The 22022-nt window shown below is 55.6% G+C and overlaps 1 protein-coding gene across 4 annotated transcripts in view; it reads right to left on the reverse strand.

Moving 5' to 3' along the window:
- The window catches only part of TTLL8 (tubulin tyrosine ligase like 8), a 47477-nt gene that overhangs the window by 18925 nt on the left and 6530 nt on the right, over positions 1 to 22022 (reverse strand). For 2 of the 4 annotated variants that reach the window (XM_059187332.1, XM_059187333.1), the window contains exons 3-10: positions 20671 to 20762; positions 16937 to 17075; positions 16111 to 16184; positions 14269 to 14397; positions 13075 to 13189; positions 11488 to 11610; positions 9595 to 9781; positions 404 to 552 (exon numbers count right to left, since the gene is read on the reverse strand). In XM_059187332.1, the coding sequence (XP_059043315.1) occupies positions 404 to 552; positions 9595 to 9781; positions 11488 to 11610; positions 13075 to 13189; positions 14269 to 14397; positions 16111 to 16184; positions 16937 to 17075; positions 20671 to 20762 (1008 nt within the window). Of the gene's footprint in view, positions 1 to 403; positions 553 to 9594; positions 9782 to 11487; positions 11611 to 13074; positions 13190 to 14268; positions 14398 to 16110; positions 16185 to 16936; positions 17076 to 20670; positions 20763 to 22022 lie in introns of those variants that run through there. The other 2 variants (XM_059187335.1, XM_059187334.1) reach the window with 2 other exon arrangements.

Here is a 22022-nt window from a genome sequence, read left to right on the forward strand (position 1 = left end):
ATAAATGGATAAAATCTTATAAAAAAAAAAAAAAAGTCCATCTCGTCTTTTCAGCTGTGAGCTGAGACCTGCCGCCCAGAAACGACAGACTTGGCAGAGCAGCAAACCTCGGCAGTCACCCGGCTCAGAGCAGGGAGGCGCCCGGCCAGCGCCCAGCCACAGCCGGCGTCACAGCCAAGGCCACAGCCGGCGTCACAGCCACAGCCGGCGCCCAGCCAGGAAGCCCCGCGTTCGGGCATGAGCAGCTGAGGTGTCTGTGGAGCATCCCTGAGGACGCCGGTGTCTGCCGCAGGAGCAAGGTCTGGCCAGACGGACAGGAGGACGGAGCCGCCGGCAGACGGATGCCTCCGTCAGGAGAAGCAGGCCGGTGGCCGCTTCGCACGTCGCGCCCGGCCTGACTCACCTCGGCCCCGGGACTTGGCCGCCGGCTTTATGATCCAGATGTTGCGAAGCCCGTCGATCTCCGTCTGCGGGTTCACGGACGTGATTTTGTTCAGCAGAGCCTGGCACTGCGAGAAGTGGTTTCTCGAGCTGGAGATGAAGGCGTCACCGCTGCAAAGCAAGATCCAGAGAGCCCTGAGAGGTCGCGAGGCCGCGCGGGGCAAGCGCGGGGCAAGCGCGTCCCCCCACCCTGGGCCATGAGCAGTAAAGCTGCATCAGCCGGCTCTGTTAGGCTCAGCGCTCTTTGTGAGCTAGTTAAGAAATCTTTGCCCTCCTTGTGGTCAGAAGACACACGCCAGTGTTCTCCTTTTCTGTGGCTTTCCCATATCACATGATACATCTTGAGTTAATCTTTGTGTATTTAGGAGACAGGATTCAAGACACACCTTTCTGGTTCACAAGGATGCTGACTGTTCAAGCGTCGTTTAGGACAAGGAGTAACCCTTCCTAGCGGGTGGTCGTAAGTGACCACAGTGGGAGGCTCCGTCTCTAGACGCTGTCCTGGGGTGCTGTCTGCTAGTGCCCAGCGGCCCAGGGCTGCCTTCTCTGGATTAGGTGCATTTATAGTAAGTCTTGAAATAGGGTACTTCCCCTCTGATTTTGTTTTTCTTGATCAAGGTTTTCTAGCTTTTCTTAAATCATTTGTATTTCCAAATAAATTTCAGAATCTGTCAATTCCTCCCACTCAAGCCCTGGAGGAAAATCCCTGCCGAGATTCCCACTGGGGTTTCACTGAATCTATACGTTAGTCTGGAAGGAAAAAACCTCTGTATCACTGAGCTTTCTAATTTATGAACATGGTTTTATTACTCACACATGCTTCTTAGGTCATTAATTATAGATTGCACGAGAACTCCATTCTGTGATGGTTGTTAGTATACAGGAACACAGCGCAGTTTTGAATAGTGACCTGCTGTCTACTGACTTCACTAAACTCATGTAACTTCCTGTAAGATTTGTAAAATTTTCTACATGCACGATCAGGTAGATAGTTTTGCTTCTTTCTGGTTTTATGCCCTCTATTTCCTTTTCTCTGTGCTATTAAACTAAACAGGCCCTTCAGTCCGCACTGAGGAGCCGTCGTGAGAGTGGGCATTCTTGTCTCATTCTGATTTTAAGGACAACACTTTCAGTACATACTATTAAGAAACATGTTAGCTTTAGAATTTTTTAAAAGATTTTATTTATTTATTTGACAGAGATCACAAGTAGACAGAGAGGCAGGCAGAGAGAGAGAGAGGAGGAAGCAGGCTCCCCGCTGAGCAGAGAGCCCGATGCGGGGCTCGATCCCAGGACCCTGGGATCATGACCCGAGCTGAAGGCAGAGGCTTTAACCCACTGAGCCACCCAGGCGCCCCATCGTTAGAATTTTTGTATAGAAAATTTTCCAGTTAAGGAAGTTTCTTTTTCTAACTCACTTAAAAAAAAAAAAAAGTTAACATACACAGTATTGAATTTCATCAATGTTTTACATCTATTGAGATGATCTTGTAGTTTTTTTCTTTACCCCTTAAATGTGATAGAATCTACCAACTGACAACTTTTCAATTTTTTTTATTGTGGCAAAACACATATAACATAAAATTTACCATCTTACCCGTTTCAAGTGTGGGCCAGTACTATCAGGAACACTTATGTTGTGCAACTATCACCCCCTCTGTGCCCAGGACTTTTTCATCATCCCAAACTGAAACTCTGTCCCCATTAAACACTCACTCCCCCACCCCTAGACCCTGGTACCACCATCTACATTCATCTCTGCGATCTCCAAACACCTCATGTATGCGGAACCAAACAGCTGTGCATTTTTTGCGTATACATACTGTCCTCAAGCTTCATCATCCATGTTAGAGCAGGCACCAGAACTTTGTAAGTAACTTTGTAAGGACGGCTGAGGTCCCGCTGATTAACTTTTGAATGTTAAACCGACTTTGAGTTCCTGGAGCTTACATCGGACATGAAGAAAGAAAACTGTCTGTATTCTTAGATGACATGTCCCATGTGTAGAACATCCTAAGGAACACACACACACACACACAGTACAAAGTAGTGGAACTATTAAATGGGTTCAGCAAAGTCACAGGTACAAGATCAATATAAAAATATCAGTTTAGGGTTGCCTGGGTGGCACAGTTGGGTGAACATCCGACTCTTGGTTTCAGAGCTGTGATATCAAGTCCCGATCTGGCCCTGTGTTCAGTGTGGTGTCTGCTTGGCTTTCTCACTCCCTCTGCCCCTCCTAGCTGCTCACTCGCTCTCGCTCCAAAATAAAGAAAATCTTTTAAAAATCAATTATATCTTTATATTCTGCCAACAAAAAAATCCTTAAACAAAATTAAGAAAATAATTTAATTCACAATATTATCAAAAAGAACAAAACATGTAAGAATACATTTAACAGGGGCACCTGGGGGGCTCAGTGGGTTAAGCCTCTGCCTTTGGCTCAGGTCATGATCCCAGGGTCCTGGGATCGAGTCCCGCATCGGGCTCTCTGCTCAGCAGGGAGCCTGCTTCCCCCTCTCTCTCTCTGCCTGCCTCTCTGCCTACTTGTGATCTCTCTCTCTGTGTCAAATAAATAAATGAAATCTTTTTAAAAATGCATTTAACAAAAGAAATGCAAGAACGAAAGCTGAAAAAACATTGAACTGAAAACTGAAAGCTACAAAACATTGTTGACATACATGTTAAAAGATCTAATCAAGTGGAGAAATAAATCTACAGACATTAACACATTTTAAAAAAATTTTTTTTTAGTAGGCTCTCCAGTAAGAGCCCCAAGCTGGGCTTGAACTCTTGACCCTGAGGATCAAAACCTGAGCTGAGATCAAGACTCCAATGCTCAACAGACTGAGCCACCCAGGTGCCCTCACGAAATCAACACATTCTTAAATAACCAATGGATCAAAGGAGAAATCACAAGGGAAATACTTAGAGACAAATGAAAGTGAAGACACAACACACTAAAACATATGGGGGGGGGGGCGCCTGGGTGGCTTAGTGGGTTAAAGCCTCTGCCTTCCGCTCAGGTCAGGTCCTGGGATCGAGCCCCGCATCGGGCTCTCTGCTCGGCAGGGAGCCTACTTCCTCCTCTCTCTCTGCCTGCTTCTCTGCCTGCTTGTGATCTCTGTCAAATTAAATAAATACAATCTTTAAAAAAAAATATGGGATTGCTAGTTGTGCTAAAGGGGAAACTTATAGGTATAAAGGCTTATGTTAGAAAACAAGAAAAATCTCAAATCAACCTAACTTTGCCACTTAAGAAACTAGAAAAAGAATAAACTAGACCCGGGGCACCTGGGGGGCTCAGTCATTAAGCATCTGCCTTCGGCTCAGGTCATGCTCCCAGGGTCCTGGGATCAAGTCCCACATGAGGCTCCCTGCCTGTCAGGAAGACTGCTACTCCCTCTCCCACTCCCCCTGCTTGTGTTCCCTCTCTTGCTGTTTCTCTCTGTCAAATAAATAAATAAAACCTAAAAAAAGAAAAGAATAAACTAGACCCAAAGTTAGTAGAATGAAGTAATCAATAAAGATTAAAGCAGAATTAATCAAAATAGAGAAAATTAATTAAACTTAAAGTCGGTTCTTTGAAAAGATCAACAAAATTGACAAATCTTTAGCTCAATGGACTAAGAAGAGAGAGAATATTCAAGTTACCAAAATAAAAAATGACATTGGGGGCATTATTACTGATTCTACAAAATAAAAAAAGATTATAAGACAGTACTATGAACAGATGTACACCAATGAATTGGATAGCCTAGATGAAACGGACAAATTTCCAAGAAACACTAAACCTACCAAGACTAAATTGTGAAGAAACAGAAAAGGGATTGAATCAGGAATCAAAAATCTCCCAAAAAGAAAAGCAAAAGACCTGACAGCTTCATGGGGAATTCTATCAAACAATTTGAGAAGAACCATTCCTGTCCTCCTCAAACTAAGGGAAGAGGAGGAAATGCTTCCTAACTCATTCTATGAGGCCCGTATCACCCTGATACCAAACCCAGACAAAGACACTGCAAGAAAAGAAAACTACACACCAATGTCCCTTGTGAACATTGATGCAAACATCCTCACAAATGCCAGCAAACCAGACTCAGCAGCACGTCAAGGGACAGCGCTCCCTAACCAGTGGGATTTATTCCAGGAATTCAAGGATGGTTCGACATCTGAAAACCAATTACCGTAATATCTCACATTCCAGATGAAGGGAAAAAACCCCACATGACCATCTCAATTGATGCAGAAAAGGCACTTGACAAAATTTGACACCCTTTCTTGATAAAAAAACCTAAGAAACTAGGAATGAAAGGAAACTACCCCAACATAATAAAGGCCATATATGAAAACCTACAGCAATTACCATACTCAATGGCAAAAGACCAGAAGTTTTCCTTTAAGATTAAGAATCAGACAAGGCGCGGGATGCCTGGGTGGCTCAGTTGGTTAAGCGGCTGCCTTCGGCTCAGGTCATGATCCCGGCGTCCTGGGATCGAGTCCCGCATCGGGCTCCTTGCTCGGCAGGGAGCCTGCTTCCCTCTCTGCCTCTGCCTGCCTCTCTGTCTGCCTGTGCTTGCTCGCTTTCACTCCCTCTATCACTGGCAAATAAATAAATAAATAATCTAAAAAAAAAAAAAAGAATCAGACAAGGCGCACCAAGCTGGCTCGGTCACTAAAGCATCAGATTCTTGATCTCAGTGCAGGCCTTGATCTCCAGTCCTGTGCTGGGCTACACATAGGATGTGGAGGTGACTTAAGAAAAGAAGAACAAAGAATAAGGCAAGAGCGGTATTCTCAACATCCAACAGTGTAAGAGAAGTGCTCGCAGGAGCAATCAGAGAAGGAAAAGAAATAGATGGCAGACTGGAAAGGAGAAGTGAAATCTGTTTGCAGATTATATGAATGTATCTGCAGAAAACCCTAAAGATTCCACCAAAAAAACACGTTACCTCTAGTAAGCAGAGTATGAAGTAGCAAGATACAAAGTCAATAAACAAAAATAAACTGCATTTCTGTATACTAGCAAGAAGCAACCTGAGAAGGAAATTATGAAAGCAATTTCACTCACGATCACACCAGAAATAGTAAAATACTTAGGAATTAACCAAGGAGGGGAAAGGTACAATAAAAACTACAGAAATTGCTGAAAGAAATTACAGAAGACACAAATAAATGGGAACACATCCATGTTTATGGATTAAAAGATTTAATATTGCTTAAGATGGTAATAGTACGCAAAATTACCTACAAATTCAATACAATCTCTATTCAAAATCCCAATGATGTTTTTCACAGACATAGAAACAGCCACACTCAAATCCAAACACACTCTCAGGGAGCCCCAAAGAGCCGAAACAATCTTGAAAAAGATCAAAGTGGGAGGACACACAGTTCTTGATTACAAGACTTACTACAAAGCTACAACAATCAAATCAGAGTGTTACCAGCCTGAAGACAGAAGCAAGACCAATGAAACGGAATAGAGATCCCAGAAACAAAGCCTCCTACATACAGTCAAATGACTTTTGACAAGGTTGCCAGTACTATTCAACAGGGAAGGGACAGTTCCTTGATACTGGGTATGGTACTGGGAAAACTAGATATTCACAACCAAAAGAATTAATTTGGACCCTTACCTAAAGCCAGGTGCAAACAGTAACTCAAAATGGATCAAAGACCCAAATAGAAAAGCCAAAGACTACGAAAATCTTGAAAAAAACATAGGCAAAATCTTCAAGATGCTGAATTTCTCAATGTTATCTTGGATATGACACCAAAGCACAGACAACAAGAGGAAAAACCACACAGACTGACTTCGTGAGAAGGTTTAATGTGTGTGTCCAATGATGCAACCAGCAGAGTAAAAAGGAGATGCCCACAGTGAGAGGGACTGGAAGCTGTGGATCTGACAGGTGGCTGACATCCAGAACACACAGGGAGCCCCTAAAACCCAGCAACAAGGTGACTCGATTAAAAAATGGGCCAAAGGGGCGCCTGGGTGGCTCAGTGGGTTAAGCCTCTCCCTTTGGCTCAGGTCATGATCCCAGGGTCCTGGGATCGAGCCCCTCATCGGGCTCTCTGCTCAGCAGGGAGCCTGCTTCCTCCTCTCTCTCTGCCTGCCTCTCTGCCTGCTTGTGATCTCTGTCTGTCAGATAAATAAATAAAATCTTAAAAAAAAAAAAAAGACAAGAAAACAAAAATGGGCCAAAGACTTGAACAGACACTTCTCCGAAGGAGAAACCAGATTGCCGATAAGCATATGAAAAGGCAATCAACACCGCTGAGCACCAGGAGAATGAAAACCTGTAGTGAGATACAGCCTCACGTCCATTAAAATGTTATTTTCGAAAAGCACAGGAAATAACCAATGTTGGTGAAGATGCAGAGAAATGGGAACCCTGGCACCCAGCTGGGGGGCACGTAAAGTGCTGCAGCTGTTGTGGAAAACAGTATGGTAGTTCCTCGAAATACTGAGAATAGCATTGCTGTATTACCCAGAAATCCCATTTCTGGGTACAGACCCAGAAGAACTGAAAGCAGAATCTCAAAGAGGTATCAGTACCGCCGTGCTCAAGGCAGCGTTAGTCACAAGAGCTAAAATGTGTGAGCAACCCAGATGCCCGTCAGCAAAAGAACAATAAGCAAAATGTACTATATACGTACAACAAAGTAGTATTTATCCTTTAAAAGGAAGGGAACTCGGATACCTGCTACAACATGGACAAAACTTGAGGACATTGGGGCGCCTGGGTGGCTCAGTGGTTTAAGCCTCTGCCTTTGGCTCAGGTCATGATCCCAAAGTCCTGGGATCGAGCCCTGCATTGGGCTCTCTGCTCAGTGGGGAGCCTGCTTCCTCCTCTCTCTGCCTGCCTCTCTGCCTACTTGTGATCTCTGTCTGTCAAATAAATGAGTAAAATCTTTAAAAAAAAAAAAAAAAAAAAAAACCTTGAGGACATTATAAGTGAAATAAGCCAGTCACGAAAAGGCAAATTATGATTCCACTTCTACGAGGCACCTGGGGGAGTCCAACTCACGGAGGCAGAGAGTGGACGCTGGCGGCCAAGAGCTGGAGAGAATACGGGGAGTCGGTGTTTAGTGGGGACAGACTTCCAGCTTTGCAGGATGAGAAGAGCCATGAAAATGGACGGTGGTGCCAGTCGCACATGACTGAGATACTTAAGTGAATTATTTTAAAATGGTTCAGACGGCAACTTTTGTTGCGTTTATTTTACGACAATAAAAACGAAAACAGGGGTGTCTGGATGGCTCCGTTGGCAAGCGTCTGATCTCAATTTTGGCTCAGGCTGTGATCTCCGAGTCGTGGAACGGAGCCCCGCGTTGGGCTCTGGGCTCAGCGTCAAGTCTGCTTGCCACGCTTCCTCTCTCGCCCTCTGCCCCTCCCCCTACTTGCACGTTCTCCAAAGAAATACATAAATGAAATCTTTTAGAAAATGGAAGAGAGAGAGAGAGGTGAAGCAGACGACCAGAGCTGACAAACGAGAGGAGACCCTGTTGTGTGGGACGCGGTCTGGGAACAAGGGAGGGTCTGGCTGAAGACCAGCAGCCGCGAGCCCCGGCCATGTCCCGGAGCTGCCGAGGGAAGCTGGAAACAGAAGCCAAGCGCAGGTGCAGGATCAAGTGCCGAGGCTAGTAACGGTGAGGACGCGTCCGTATTTAGGTCGTAAGCAGGGGCAGTGGCTGGCCGGTACGCCTGCCCGGACAAGAGGGAAAAAACAGATAAACCACGTTTTTCCAAACGAAGCAGACCAGGTCAGCTACATCACGGCCTCTTTTGGGTGAGCCGAGTCTTTTAGCCATTTTATCCTCCAAGAGTGTTTGCCAAGTCAGGGTGGCAGCAGCAGCCCGGCCCAAGTGGAAGGGCTTTCTGGAGGACCGAGAAGCCACAGGACCCCATCAGCCCGCATGAAAGACCCAAGTCTCCTGATGCTCAAAACACAAACCACACGGCCTGCTCCCCCCAGGGCATGAGGATGCTTTGTCTGGGCTGCAAAGACGGTGAGCCCTCCCATGCCTGTGGCACTTGGGAAGAAGCTTCTCCAGGGGACAGGGTCGGCCGCGAAATCCTCCAGTCCCCTCCAGACACTCGGCACCAGAACACGGTGAAGCTGCCCAAGCTGCCACTGGCCCTGCTCCCTGCTTGCTGGCCGGGGACATCGACTCGACGATACGCCTACAACGGAGGAAACGGTGAGCGCCCTGTCTCGGGGAGCAGCACGACTTCTGTCCGTGCTTCCTTCTTAGGCAAGGGGCAGCACACGAAAATTACAGAGACTGAGAAGAGGCCGAAAATCCCGACCCAGCACAGGGCTGGGACAAACACCACAAGACGGCGTCCCAGGGCCGGAGTCAGAACTGGGCGGCTTCGCACCCAGCCCGGAGACAGCAGGAGACAAGGCCGGTCAGTCTTAAGACGCGTTGATAGACGAGGCAACCAGGACACAGCAAAGCGACGGGCGAGACGCGGTCACGCGGCTGGCTGTGCACAGAGCCGGCGTCCCAGACGGGAGGCAGAAGCGATATTTGAAGGAAATGGCTGAGAACGTTTCAGAATTGATGAATGATTCCAACCCCCCAGATTAGCAGTCCCCAAAATCTCTAGGTAGAGGACATAACAAAGAAAACCACATCTAGGCACAATGAAGTCAGACTTCGGAAAAAGGGGGCCAGGAGTGCTGGGTCTGCAGCCTGCGAAGGCCCGGCCCTCGGGAGAAGGGGGAAGGCCGGGCTCAGCCTTCGGGTTCCCAGGCAGCAAGAGGCACTGACGGTCCTGGAGAGCCCGAAGGGCCGGGCCGGGCCTTCTGTGGGTCCTGATTGCCCAGGGCCCACCCGCGGGGCTCAAAGGAGGTAAAAGGCATGAACAGGGCGGAAATTGCTCAAGGCGCTGCTACCCAAAGGTTCCCCCAAGGGGGTCTTCCTTTGATGAGCCAATAGGGACCTGCTGGGACAGGCGGCAGTGGATCTGGTACCCCAACACCCAGACGGGTGCTTCAGATGTCCCAGAGGTGGGACTTCCCTGCACAGCTCCTGATGCCCCCCCAGGTCCCCGGTTCGCCAGCCCGGCGCACACCGACTCGTGCCACTGAGCACCAGGCAGCGGGCGCGGCCGGAGGGCTCCGCACAGGCGCGTCTTACTGAATGAGGGAGTAGTACTGCTCCGTCAGGTCCTTCCACTCGTCCTCCGTGAGGCCCTTGCCGGCGTCCTCGGGGACATCGATGTCCCGGTGCTCCAGCTGCCCCAGGTAGGCCTGGCACACCTTGCACGCAGTGTCCACGAGCTGTCCCGAGAGGCCTGTGAGCCGGGAGTCCGCACTCTGGGAAGCTGAAACCCAAGCATAGGGTCTAGAGTGGGAACTCCCGCATCCTCCAGGCACCCCGCCGGAGCCAGGCGCACCTCCCCCGCCGCATGCGCCCTCCAGCCGGACTCGGGCCACGGCTGGCCATGCAGCACGACCTCCGAACTTGCGACAAAACCTCTACTTTTCTGAGCGCATACTGCGTATTCAGTAAGAACTTGGGGGCCGTCCTGCCTGACTGCCGCACGCTAGGGTGCTCCTGGTGGCTGCACCCAAACTCTTACACGGCGTCTCATGCTCCCGGGACCCCGGAGCTGAGCTGGACCCAAGGGTCTCAGGAATCCTCCCGTCCGGGTGACAGCGAGCCTCCGGGAGCCCAGCTCCCACCCAAGGCAGCCGGCCCCCTGATCCCCAAAGAACGAGTTGACAACCGGCAACTGTCCGGTTGGTTCCTGGCTGGGAGCCCGGAGCACTGAGGGGCTTGGCAGGTGCACAGAACCACCTCCACACACCGGCGTGGGGCTGGGGGCGGGGGGAGGGCGCCGAGACATGGCGGGCCCCGGGCCCCGCAGTTAGGGACCCGGACAAAGTGCTGCAGGTCACATGGTTGCCACAGAGGTCACAGAGTGTGTCTTTACACTGTGTTCAGGAGAAATGCCCGGAACATGAAAACAGGCTCTTAAACATGAAAATCTGCGCTTCTGCTTTCTGGTCGGGCACAGAGGCGGCTGGGTGGGGCGATCCGTCCTCACAAGTACAAAGGAAAACCGAAGAGTCAGCGACTCTTCCTGGCTCCACCGGAGAGCCGAGGTCACGTGGCCAAGCGTCGCCCGGTCGCAGGAAGGCAGCAGATCCAGACCATCGCCGCTCTGGGCAACAGAACCCCGAAGCCAAAAGCTCCCCGGACGCCAGCACCAGGCGAGGAAGCCTGAGCGGCCGCTGAGGACCGGCTAAAGGCTCGGTGTGCACGAGTCCCTGTCACAAACCCCGGGAGCTCAGCGGGGGCGGGGGCGTACATTGTCGGTCTTCCCTCCAGGACCTGGACCTGGTTCTCACCGTGAATGTGGGAGCAGGGCCCCCCTCTGGCAAGAAGGGAAGGTAAGCATGCTGGACGCTGGGGCCACTCTGTTCTCAGCAAGGCCGGAGCAGCCCCCCCAGAGCCTGGCCCGCCCCAGCCCGCCCGCCAGCCTGTCCCACCGATGGGCGGGGATCGGGGAAGCGCTGGTGGGCTTCGCAGTCAGGGGGGCCAGGTCACCACAGACGGAGCCCTGATCGCGGGACTACAGGACACCATGGAGGGGCGGGAGGAACGGGGGGACACGAGTGGGCTGAGAAGACACGCCGTGGGATGACAACACGTTTGCCCAAAGCCCCACGACGCCCCACACGAGAGGGACCCTCAGTGCCAGCCGACGTGGGCCCGCAGGTCGGAACAAATGTGCCTCGGTGCGGGCTGTGCGGGGAGCAGGCCGCGTGGCGGGGCGGCTGCAGGACGCCCCTGTGCCTCCTGCTCCACCTCAGTGGGAACCGCGGACACTCTCAGAAAGGGGCAGTGCGATACTTATTTGGGTTTCATGGGCCTGATGGCAGGGCGGCCCCGCCCCACGCGGGAAAGCCCGTCCCTGTCACCCTCTTCTGCGGAGCGGGGGGATGAGTCCGCCCCGGACCCGCAGCCCCATGGTCCCTCCCGGCACAGTCCTCCCGGCACGGTGCAGCCGCGCCCCCCACACACCTTTCCGGTTGCTGGGGCCGGGGTCGCAGGCCTCCCCCCTGCCGCCGGGCTTGCCTCCGCTGTGGCTCTGGTGGCTGACCACCCACTTGAGGATGCTGGAGGCCACCGTGCGCCGGAAGTCGTCTGAAAGGACACCAAGGCCTCGCCCCCTCTGCCGGCGCCGGGGACGGGGACCTCGGCCAGCGCCAGCCGTCCTCAGCCTGGCTGCCCCGCGGCCCACGGCAGCCGCCCTCCTGCGCCCCCCACCCTGGAGGGGCGGTCCGCTCTGCCCTCGGCGCGCACCTCCGGCATAGTCTTCCTCCCTCCGCCCCTGTGCAGATGGGAGTCCGGTCCGCCGCCGACCGCAGCCCCTCCCTGCCTCTCCCCTGCTCTTCCTCCTCCACTCAGGGACACGCCCCATGGCGGCCACAGCACGTGTCCTTTCCCTGTCCTTGCGTCTTCAGCCCCGCACCAGAGGACAGAAGCCTCCTGCAGACACACTAGGACCCTCCCCATCCCAGGAGCCTCTCCAGGCCTTCCTGGACAGGCTGGCCTCCAGGGCTGCCGATGTGGACGGCCAGAAGGGCCCTGCCACACACACCTGGCCAGAAGGCCGCTCTGGGTCCCACAGACACAGGCGTGGGGCCAGCCCGGCTCTGAGGCCGGTCTTACCCAATTCCACTCCAACCCATGCCCTCTGGGAGGCCGACAAGAAATTCCAGTACCCTCTCGCCAACACCAAACCCAAGCCTGCTCATCTCAGGGGGGGCCCCACTGGCCCGGCCCACAGCTGCTGCCACCGTGGAAAGATCCAGAACACCCACTGCCTTCCCTAGCTCCTCCAGGGCCCGAGGCTTCTCACTTAGGCTCCTTCCACCAGAACAGCCCCTGGCCCGAGCTGACTCCTGGCCCCTGTGCCCTGTGGACACTCGGGCGCGAGGCCTGCTCCGGCCTGTTCCTCAGACCTCCCTCCCTCCGGTGTTGACCCTGCGCCCCTCCCTGAGCGCCCCCTGCTCAATGCCCTCCCCTCCCCTGCACTTCTCCCCTCCAGCCCCCACAGACCCTTCCTTGTCCTGCCCGCGTCTGCCCCTGGGAGCCCCGGGTGGGGTCAGGACCCAAGGCATGGCTGCATCTCCCCCAGACCAGGTGCTCGGGAAATGCAGTCGCCCCCGAACAAACTCTGCCCACCTGCTCCGACCTTCACCTTCTGTCTCTCCTGGCAGGTCAAACCAGGAACCCTCCCTCTGTCCTCAGGCCAGAGCCCGTTGCCCAGAGCTGCTCAGACCTGGGTCCCAGGACCACCCCCACGCCGGCCTCCCCCAGGAAGCCAGTCAGAACCAAGTTGCTGGCTCGGGGCTCCATCAGCCTCCATCAGCCTCCCACACCTCCTGCTTCACAGACGCTGCCCGTGGAAGTTTCTGGACCAGTCCTCACTCCTTGAAATGGAGCTGAGCCCCTGGGCCTTGGGACAGGAGCAGGCCCTCTGCCATCGGCCCCCACAAGCCCCTGGCCCTGCAGCTGTGGCCCAGCCCCCTCCCTTCCTGATGCCCCTCAGCGGGAGGTGGACCCCATGGTGCCAGGTGGTCTCCGCCCCCGCCACCCACTTACCCAGGAATTCCTGCTTCTCGCTCTCAGAGCAGAGGCCGTAGCAGCGGGGGAAGAAGGAGTCAGGGTCGGCTTGGACGTACCACGGCAGGCTCCTCATGTTCACACACAGCCCGATCTCCAGAGACAGCGGGGCATCAGACCCCCACAGGCCACCCCGGTCCCCTCAGACCAGCCTAAGTGCCCATAGGTCTGGCTGGCGGCACCCATGCCAGAGGGCTCTCGAGAGGGGCGCCTCCTGAAGCAGACCCCTCCCCAGCCTCCCTGCCCCTCCAGCCCCCAGCCAGCTGGCCTCAACAGCTGGGTGACCCCACGCACAGGCCGGGGCCATCTGAGGGCACAGGGGTGGTGGGTCCCTAACGGGCGCTGGGCCTGGGCACCAGGGAGGAGGGAGCAAGCTCCTGGGCACACTCACCATGGGCCCCGTTTGGGGGAAACTGCCATGTGCCCGGGAGCTGCAGGCGTGGAGCTGCTGGGCACACCGGTGGGCAAGCCGCATGGGGTCTTTGCAGGGAGCGCGGCCTGGCTGCCCCCTGAAGGAGGGCAGCTGCTGAGGCGGGGTGGGAGTGCGTGGGGCCAGACGCCCACGGGGAGCCCGGGGGAGTGCGAGCCTCATCCCTGACCGACCCTCCTTGTCACCCTTGCCCGTTGAGGGATGGTCTCCTTGTTGCCCAGAAGCGGCTCTACCCCACCTCTCCTGCGTGGGTACCGGCAGGCCTCTCCACCCGGGCTGACCCCGCCCCTGGACCTCAGCCCTTGGAGTCTCAGGATGGGCTGCAGGACCAAAAGGCAGTGAGGACAGGAGGTGCCCATGCCCCCCTGCAGCCAAAAGGCCCTGTGCAGGGGAGGTGGCCTGGCTCTCCGTGGGACCCAGGGTCTCCGCGGGACACAGAGTTTATGCGGGCTCTGGAAGCAGCCAACCCCCCCCACCCCGCCCCTCCTGAGGTTCGGCCTGTGCACCCAGAGGGATGACACAGGGCCAAGGGTGCCTGGGGCTCTGGCGGTGTGAGTGGAGCCGAGCTAGTGGCCTCTAGACACTGGCAGCGGGCAGTGGCCCCTGCCCGGGCGGAGGTGTTCCTGGGGAGGAGCCAGGAGGCGGCCAGTCCACACGCACCCCCCCAAACTCAGCCACGGAGCTGCAGGAGACGAGGTGCCGCCCTGCACCTGCCCCCCCGCCGCCCCTCCCCCCCATCTCACCTTGGTGGTGAAGGAAGCCGTCTTCCCGTAGTGGTTCAGCATCTGGTCGCAGCTCAGGCTGTGATAGTCGACCACGTCCCTCTTGATAGTCCAGAGGAAGTACGGCATTTCGTTTTTTACCAACCTGGACTGGCAAGAAAAAGACCCTTACCAACACCCTCTATCCAAGCTTCGTATCTTTGGGTGTTGGGATGTAAGCCAGAGTGAGGGAAATCAGCCTTTTCCCTAGTTTTTCTTTGAATTTCAGCTAGTTAGCGTGCACAGTAAAATCGGTTTCCGATGGCAGATTCAGGATGGTCACTTTCGTGTGACACCAGGCGTCACGAGGGCCCTCCTTGAGGCCCGTCCCCATCGAGCTCAGTGTGTTCTCTTTCCTTAAGAGTGTCTTGTGGTTTGCCCACCTCTCTCTCTCCCCCCTTGCCCTGCAATCCCCTGTTCTGTTCCTGGAGTCTCACACACGAGCGAGGTCGCGTGGCGATCGTCTTTCTTGGACCAGCCCGCTCTACTCAGCGTCGCGCCTTCCAGGCCCGTGTTCGTCCCTGCCGGCGGCAAAGCTTCGTTTCCGACGGCCGCGCACTCTCCCGCCAGGGATGTGAGCCATGCCCCTCACCCATCGGTCTGTCCACGCACATCTGGGCTCTCCCCCAGGGGCTACCGCGGGTGCCGTGCGGCGAGCCTGGGCGCAGGTGCCCCTTCTCCTCACTGCGTTGGTGCCTTTGGGCAAATATGCACGAGTGCAGCTGCTGGGTCCGAGGGAACCTCTACTTTTAGCTTTCTGAGGCACCTCCGTACTGAGCAAACCAGGTATTAAATGACACTGAGGTATGCGTTCTGTGTCTCTCTGGTCTGGAAGGCTGGCCGCCGCGTTCCTTGGGGGCTATGGTGTGCCGCACTGGGGGTCACGCCCACACGTGGGGGCTCTGCGCTCGGGAAGCAAGGCCAGGCTCTGCACCGAGAGGGGCCCCTGTGCGTGCGGCTGAGCGAGGTCTGAGCTGCCCGCTCCGTGGGTGCCCCTGTGGGGCTCAGGAACATGCCACATGTGGGCGTGGTGTGAGTGCACTGCCTCCTGTCCCAGAGACTGTGGGAGACAGCCCCCCTCCTGGCCCCCCCTTCAGAGCAGGTGGCCAGGGCCAGCGGGGCACAGGGACCTCACTGTACGGCCGCAACTAGACCCAGGGCAGCCCGGGCAGCTCTGATTCTATGTGCACAAACCAAGCACCTGCGTGGTCAAAATTTCTTCCCAAAGAGATACAAGGAAAGGAACACCTTTTCCAAAATTCTGACACCCTGAAGACCTTGCAGGGCCATTCTCTTCAGTCCAACATCTGAGGACACACCCGCTCTTCTGCAACACGGGCTGGTCTACCTCGACCCCGGGTTAGGGCAGGACTGGGCTCCCCCTGCCCCAGTGCCAACAGGAGTGCCCGGAGGGAGCGGGGATCTGGCCGCCAGCATCACTTCCCAAACTTTGTCCCAGAGCTGGACTCAGAGCCCGCCTTCCCGCTCGCAGCGACGTCCGAGCTTCTGCTGTCACTTTCTGGCATGAGTCCCGTTTGTTCAAGGTGGCATCAGCCGTCGACAACAGTATGAAGGGCATGTCGCACACGGTGCACGGGGACACACACGAGCACACACACACAGATGCACGTGTGTACATGCACACACGCGCGTGCACAGAGAAGCACACGCATGTACACGTGTGTACTCGGACACCACAAGCTCAGAGCCCGGTGTGATCGGCTTTGCCACCTGACCCCGGGACAAGGCCCAGGGACGGTGACTGTGAGGGGCATGGGGAGATGGGGGCCCGTCCGGCCGCGGGAGCACAGGGTGGAGACCTACCATCACATCGTGGATGTCGTCTGTCGTCTCCAGAGCCGCTTCTTGATTTTCTTTGCCTTCAGTGTGTTTGTATTCTGCAAACACGACCCCCGGAGAGCCGTCAGCTGGTCAGGGTGAGCCCCTCGGCGCGGCCCCACACCCCTTAGCCGGCAGCCGCCGCGGCCGCAGCGCACTCGCCCACTCCACAGCAGTGCGTCCCCGGGGCACGTTCGCAGGTCCCGACATGGGGCAGGGCGGCATCAGGCTCAGGCGACGTTGACCCGCCCCAGGGTCTGCCACTCGGGCCCTCTGCCGGGTGCAGTGCCGGGGTCGGGCCACACCTGGGGGCCACACAGCCTGGGGGTGAGTGGGGGGGGCAGGGCGCGGGGAGTGGGGTGGTGACAAGGTTCTCACGGGTCTGAGCCGGGGGCGGGGCGCGGGGAGTGGGGTGGTGACAAGGTTCTCGCGGGTCTGAGCCGCCCCGTGGGAGCCGGCCCTGTGCAGATGCCTGGGCCAAGAACGCACAGATGCCGTCTGCAGTGGGACGCGCGACCTGTGGGGACCCAGGGCCAGAGGAGGGACACAGGGTGAGGCCCCTGAAGGACAGCGACAACGGCCTGGACACTGGGGCGGGTGGCCCGTTGTGGGTGTGGGCGGGGGGACCAGGTCTGGAAAGCACAGGCCTGGTGTGGGGCTGGCTAGGAGGGCGACGGCCCCGGGGAGACCCCCGCACACGCAGGAGAGGCCCGGGTCACGGGCCCTGAGGGCCAGAACGGCACTCCCCAGAGGGTGTGTCAGACACACACACAAGCCTTACACCGAGGGACAAGACACCTCGATACTGTACCCGTCGCCTCTGCATTGTCATCGTCCACATTCGGGATAACCTTGGGCAAAAAGTGGAACTTCTTCTCCACCCAGCCCTTTCTTCGAAGGGTGGCCCGTATCACCGGGTAGTGCCCGTAGATGGAGAAAATCTTCTTTTCCTCAAATTGCAAGAGCAGATTTCAAATTAAAGAACGAAATGCAAGGCGATGAACTGTCTGTGAGGGGAGGACCCTCAAGTCCCGCTCCAAGAGGAACGCAGGGAAACACCCGAGAGTGCATGCACGCACACACACGCGCGGGCACGGAGCAGGGCCCCACCGTGCGCACGCTCGTTCCTCGTGCGCCTTGCACTCTAATGCTTTCTTTTCTCTACGAAGGGGACAGTCTCAGTCTCTCATGCGTGGGGGTGAGGGGTTGGGTGCCTGAGGTTCGAGGAGTGAGAGGGAAGAGCCATTCAACCAGCCAAGGAGGGCCGGAGGCCAGCACAGTATGAGGCCAGCACAGGGGCTGGGGACTCGCCGGTGAGTGTGGAAACACACACAGCTGCCTGGGGACCAGGAAGAGAGATGGCAGCAGGTGGTGTGCACCCAGGTCGTCCCAGCTGAGGGATGGGAGACGGGAGAGTGACGGTCATGCTAGAGCCCCTGGGCCCATGCTGCTGAGGTCCAGCCCGCACACCTTCACCTGGACAGGGTCCCAGAGTGCGACAGCCGTAGGGCAGGCTCAGCAGTTAGCTTAGTGCCTCACGAGTTCGTGGGAGCAGGTAGGGAAGGCTGGGCAGGAGGGGAGTGGCTCAAACTCATGGTGTCCTTAATTAGATGACTTTGAACGAATCAAAAGACAGACTCTTGTGGGTGGGCCTGGCCTAATCAGGCGCACCTCTTGAAAAGAGGGTCCAGGGCATCCCTGAACTTGGAGATTCAAAGCAGCAGAGACTTTCTCCCCACAGTCAGCTCTGAAGAAACCAGCATTTCAGCCACAAGGGAATGAGCCCTGCCAACCAGCCCAGGGAGCCTGAAAGCAGATGCCTTCCCAGCTGAGCCTCCAGACCAGCTGATGCCTCATTTCAGCCCTGAAGGACCCTGAGCAGAGGACCCCACAGAAGCTGTGAGATAACAAATGGGTATGTTTAAGCTCATGGCAATTTGTGACCCACATCGGCAGTCGACGTACCCTATAGTTCCCACGAGGAGAACCTGCACACCTCTCCCAGGAACACGTGCAAGGAAGCTCGTGCCTGGGGCCGGAGGCTGTGAGTCCAGGTCACAGGAAACCCACAGGAAACACCCAGCAGTTCAAAGGACCTCTCTCGGCCTCCTTCTGTGCAGGAAACCTGTCCAAAGCCTGCCCTCGTCCCCCACAGGGCTGTGCACCAGGACGGAGGATGGGGCGACCTTGGCCACGGAGGGGCTGCGGTGACGCAGAGGCAAGAGCGCCAGCACCCTGTGCCCCAGCCAGAACTACAGCCATGCTTATGGTCAAACCGAACGACCTTGGAAAAGCAGACTGTTTTAATGAACAGAATAAAATTCCTCAGGGAACCACAAAAGGAAGCAAAACAGAGCATGAGACCTGTAAGATATAAGAGGGAAATGGAATCGAAACTGTAATCGGTCCACAAGGAGGCACAAAATGAGGGGGAAGCTGACCAGACAAGGCGGACGGGGCGAGGGAAGCAGCCAGGGACACAGGGTGACGTCTGTGGACCCCAGGGGTGCACTTGTGGATAAACACACCAAAGGCCCCCGGAAGAAGGTGAGGCGTGCCGGCTGGATTTCTAGAGCCCCAGTCCACACTGTTTACAAGAGAAAGTCAAAGGTAGTCGCATACAGGTCAGTAGAACATAAGAGGATCTAAGCATGAGACAAAGCAGCCTTTGGGACAAAAGAAAACCCTAGAGCAAAGAAAATCACACCATAATTTACAAAAAGACTGAATTCACCAAGAAGATATTTTGTCTGCTCCTGGTAAGAAAGCAGTTAAGTTATATGAAGTGAAAACTGACAGCCACAACGTGAAGGGATCCACACTGCCCAAGGGTATCTAACGTGCTTCTCTCGGTGAGAGACGGACCCGCAGACCAGAGGGTCCAGTCGGCCTCGAAGACTTGAACCGCACAGATAAGCAGCTCTGCCCTGTCGGCTCCCCGGGACACACCCAAGAGGCTGGGCTCCAAGCAAGTCAGAGCACATTTACACGCACACGGCGCCCGCAACCGTACGCAGCCGAGCTAGAAATCAGTAACAACATAATTAGAAAACACCCCAGCATTTATCCAAAGGGTACAAACATAGCGATCTGAGGGGGCACATGTGCCCCAAAGTTCATAGCAGCAACATCCACAACAGCCCAACTGTGGGAGGAGCCCAGATGTCCAACGACAGATGAACGGACAAACATGTGCTGTATACACAGAGTGGATTACTACGCAGCCATCAAAAATGAAATCTTGCCGTTTGCAACGACATGGATGAAACGGGCGGGTGTTATGCTGAGCAAAGTCAGTGAGTCAGAGACAGACAATGATCCCAGATCTTGTCATACGTGGAGTTTAAGAAACAAAACAGGAGCACGGAGGGAGGAAAATAAAATAAGACGAAATCAGAGAGGGAGACACAGCACAAGAGAACCTGAACTCTAGAAACAAACTGAGGGCTGCTGGAGGACAGGGGCTGGGACGGGGTAACGGGTGACGGGCGCGAAGGGCGGGGTGGGAGGGAAGGAGCGGGGCGTCACGTGCGGCTGGTGAGTCACCGACCTCTGTGCCTGAAACTGGAAACGCACTAACCATATGTTAACTAAGTTGAATTTCAATAAAAAGTAAAAAATAATAATAAAATAAAAAATAAGATGAAACAATTTTGTGTACGTGAAAAAAATAGAAAAAAACCCAGAAAGATAGATATGCATGAACTCTAGTTTTGAGGAACTCCGATCAATGAAAAGTAATACTATGAATCATAAATACTTCAAACTACATCTCAACAGAAGTATTATAACACAGAAGCCTGTGGAAGCAGCTGACGCTATGCTTAGAGGGGTGCCTGTGGCCCTGGACGTTCAGCTGTTTTTAGGTTTCAGGGGAAAACCCGCAAATTATTACGCTGGTAGACTGGTCGGTATGACATTGCCGAGAGCACACACAGCCGCAGGGACCTGGCAGGCGGCAGGGTCCCGCTCCCCAGTGCAGGGCGGTTGGCCAATGCGCAGCCGGTGCGCCCAGGGTCACACCATGACCCTGCACTGGGGACCCCAGCTCCGCAGCTGCGCATTGGGCCTCAGGAGCAGGTCCCCACAGGTGATGTGCCAGATGTCCCCGCTCTACTCGCTGGCCTCCTGAGCAAGAGCCCAGCTCAGCGCAAAGCCCCAGAATACGGCCCTCCCCTGGCAAAGGCTGCTGGTGCTCTCAGGGTCACAGACGGGCCCTCTACTCCCGGGTAGACAACACCAGCACCTGCCCCCCGTCCCTCCACGGTCCCCGTGCTGGGGTCCGGGCCCAGGCCAGGCCGGCGGACTGCCCACAGCTGGAGAACTCAGCGCATCAGAGGCAGCCCACCGGCTCTCCAGGTTCCGAAATAAGTTTCTGCATTTACAAAGCATCCTCCCCCACCTCGGGGTGCCTGGCTGGCTCAGTCTGAATAGCCTGTGACTCTTGACCTCAGAGTTGTGAGGCTTGACCCATGTTGGATGAAGAGATTACTGAAATAAATGAAACTGTATAAAAGTGTCCCTCCAGCCCCAAAGGGCATTTACCTTGATGGCCTTTTCTGTTAATTGTCTTGCTATTTTGTATCTGTCTAATTTGGGAGAAGAAGTCGAGTCTTGGGAAATTCCTCGTTTTAATTCTGCAGGAGAGAAAGAGACATCCAGGCAGAGGTGAATTGCACAGGGTTGCTCGGGAAGGAAGCCCAGCCCACCTCCGGCCCCCAGACCCCCCCAGCAAGCCCTCAGCGTCCTCCCCAGGCTGTACCCCCCAGCCGGCCATCCCCAGGTGATGCCCGCTCTCGGCCCCCAGCCCCCAGCCCCGGCAGCGCTGGCTTGGGCTCCCTCTCTCCTTGCTGGGTGCCCCACCTGCTTTGTGGCCACACCACGACCACCCCCCTCCGTCTCCGTCTGGGCGACAGGCTCCCAGCAGCACTCACCAAGTTCTAGTGCAAACACCTTAAAGATTAAGATGCAAACCCGCCTCTCTGCATCCCTCCCCTCCACACCCCTGCGTTCCGCCCTCTGCTGGGCTCCACCAGGGGCACGGCTCATGCTATCATCGCACACGCATAAGCCGATCCCGTGGTCAGTCCCCTGGCCCGGGCTCCTTGGACCACCAGACTCTTGGCCAGCCAGCCCTGCTCCCGTTGGCCCCCCTCCCCGCCTCACGGCAGCCCCTTCTCTCTCCCTAAGCCCTAACCTTGAACCGCCTGGGCCTTGCCTCAGACTCCATGCTTCCAGTCCATACGCACTCCCTGGGCCAGCTCACCTTGTCGGGTGGCTTTCAATTCCACCACACCCAGGCCGTCCCCCGACACCAGGTGACCTCCGGACAGCACCGGGACTCCCGGCACCTGGATGTCCAAGGAGCATCACAGGGGGACAGGCCGGCAGCGGACGCCCATCCACCCGCCCGCTGTTCCTCCTCCCTCCGTGGGCCCCGGAGACCCACATCCGCACGGCCAACCAATACAGACACAAGCAGCAACGCCCTTGGTGGGGGCAGGGGGGCTCCAACAACGGCAGGTCCACATGCAGAAAACAAATCAAACCCCAGCGGAGGACACGCAACCGTTCACCTGCCGCAGACCATGGGCCTCCACGTGAGAGCTAGACACACAAAGCGTCTGGCAGAAAGCACCAGCCGTAAAAGTCAAAGTTGGGGAAATGACATGCTCTGCTCTGTCAAGAAAAGGAGAATGCAAAGCACCAACTGGGAAAAAATACTCTCAGTGTCGACGTCCCACGAAGCCCAGCACGGAAGGAAGGCCACTGAGTGGTTCCGTCCGTGTGGGGTCCGCGGCGCCAAAAGCCCGAAGAGAGGGAGGGTGGGGGGGTTGGGAGTCCCAAGGACGCGGCCCCGGCACCCCGGTCCAAGACGTGGGCTGAGAATGAGCGAA

Source organism: Mustela lutreola, chromosome 8, assembly GCF_030435805.1.
Source record: "Mustela lutreola isolate mMusLut2 chromosome 8, mMusLut2.pri, whole genome shotgun sequence".
Taxonomy (NCBI): Eukaryota; Metazoa; Chordata; class Mammalia; order Carnivora; family Mustelidae; genus Mustela; species Mustela lutreola.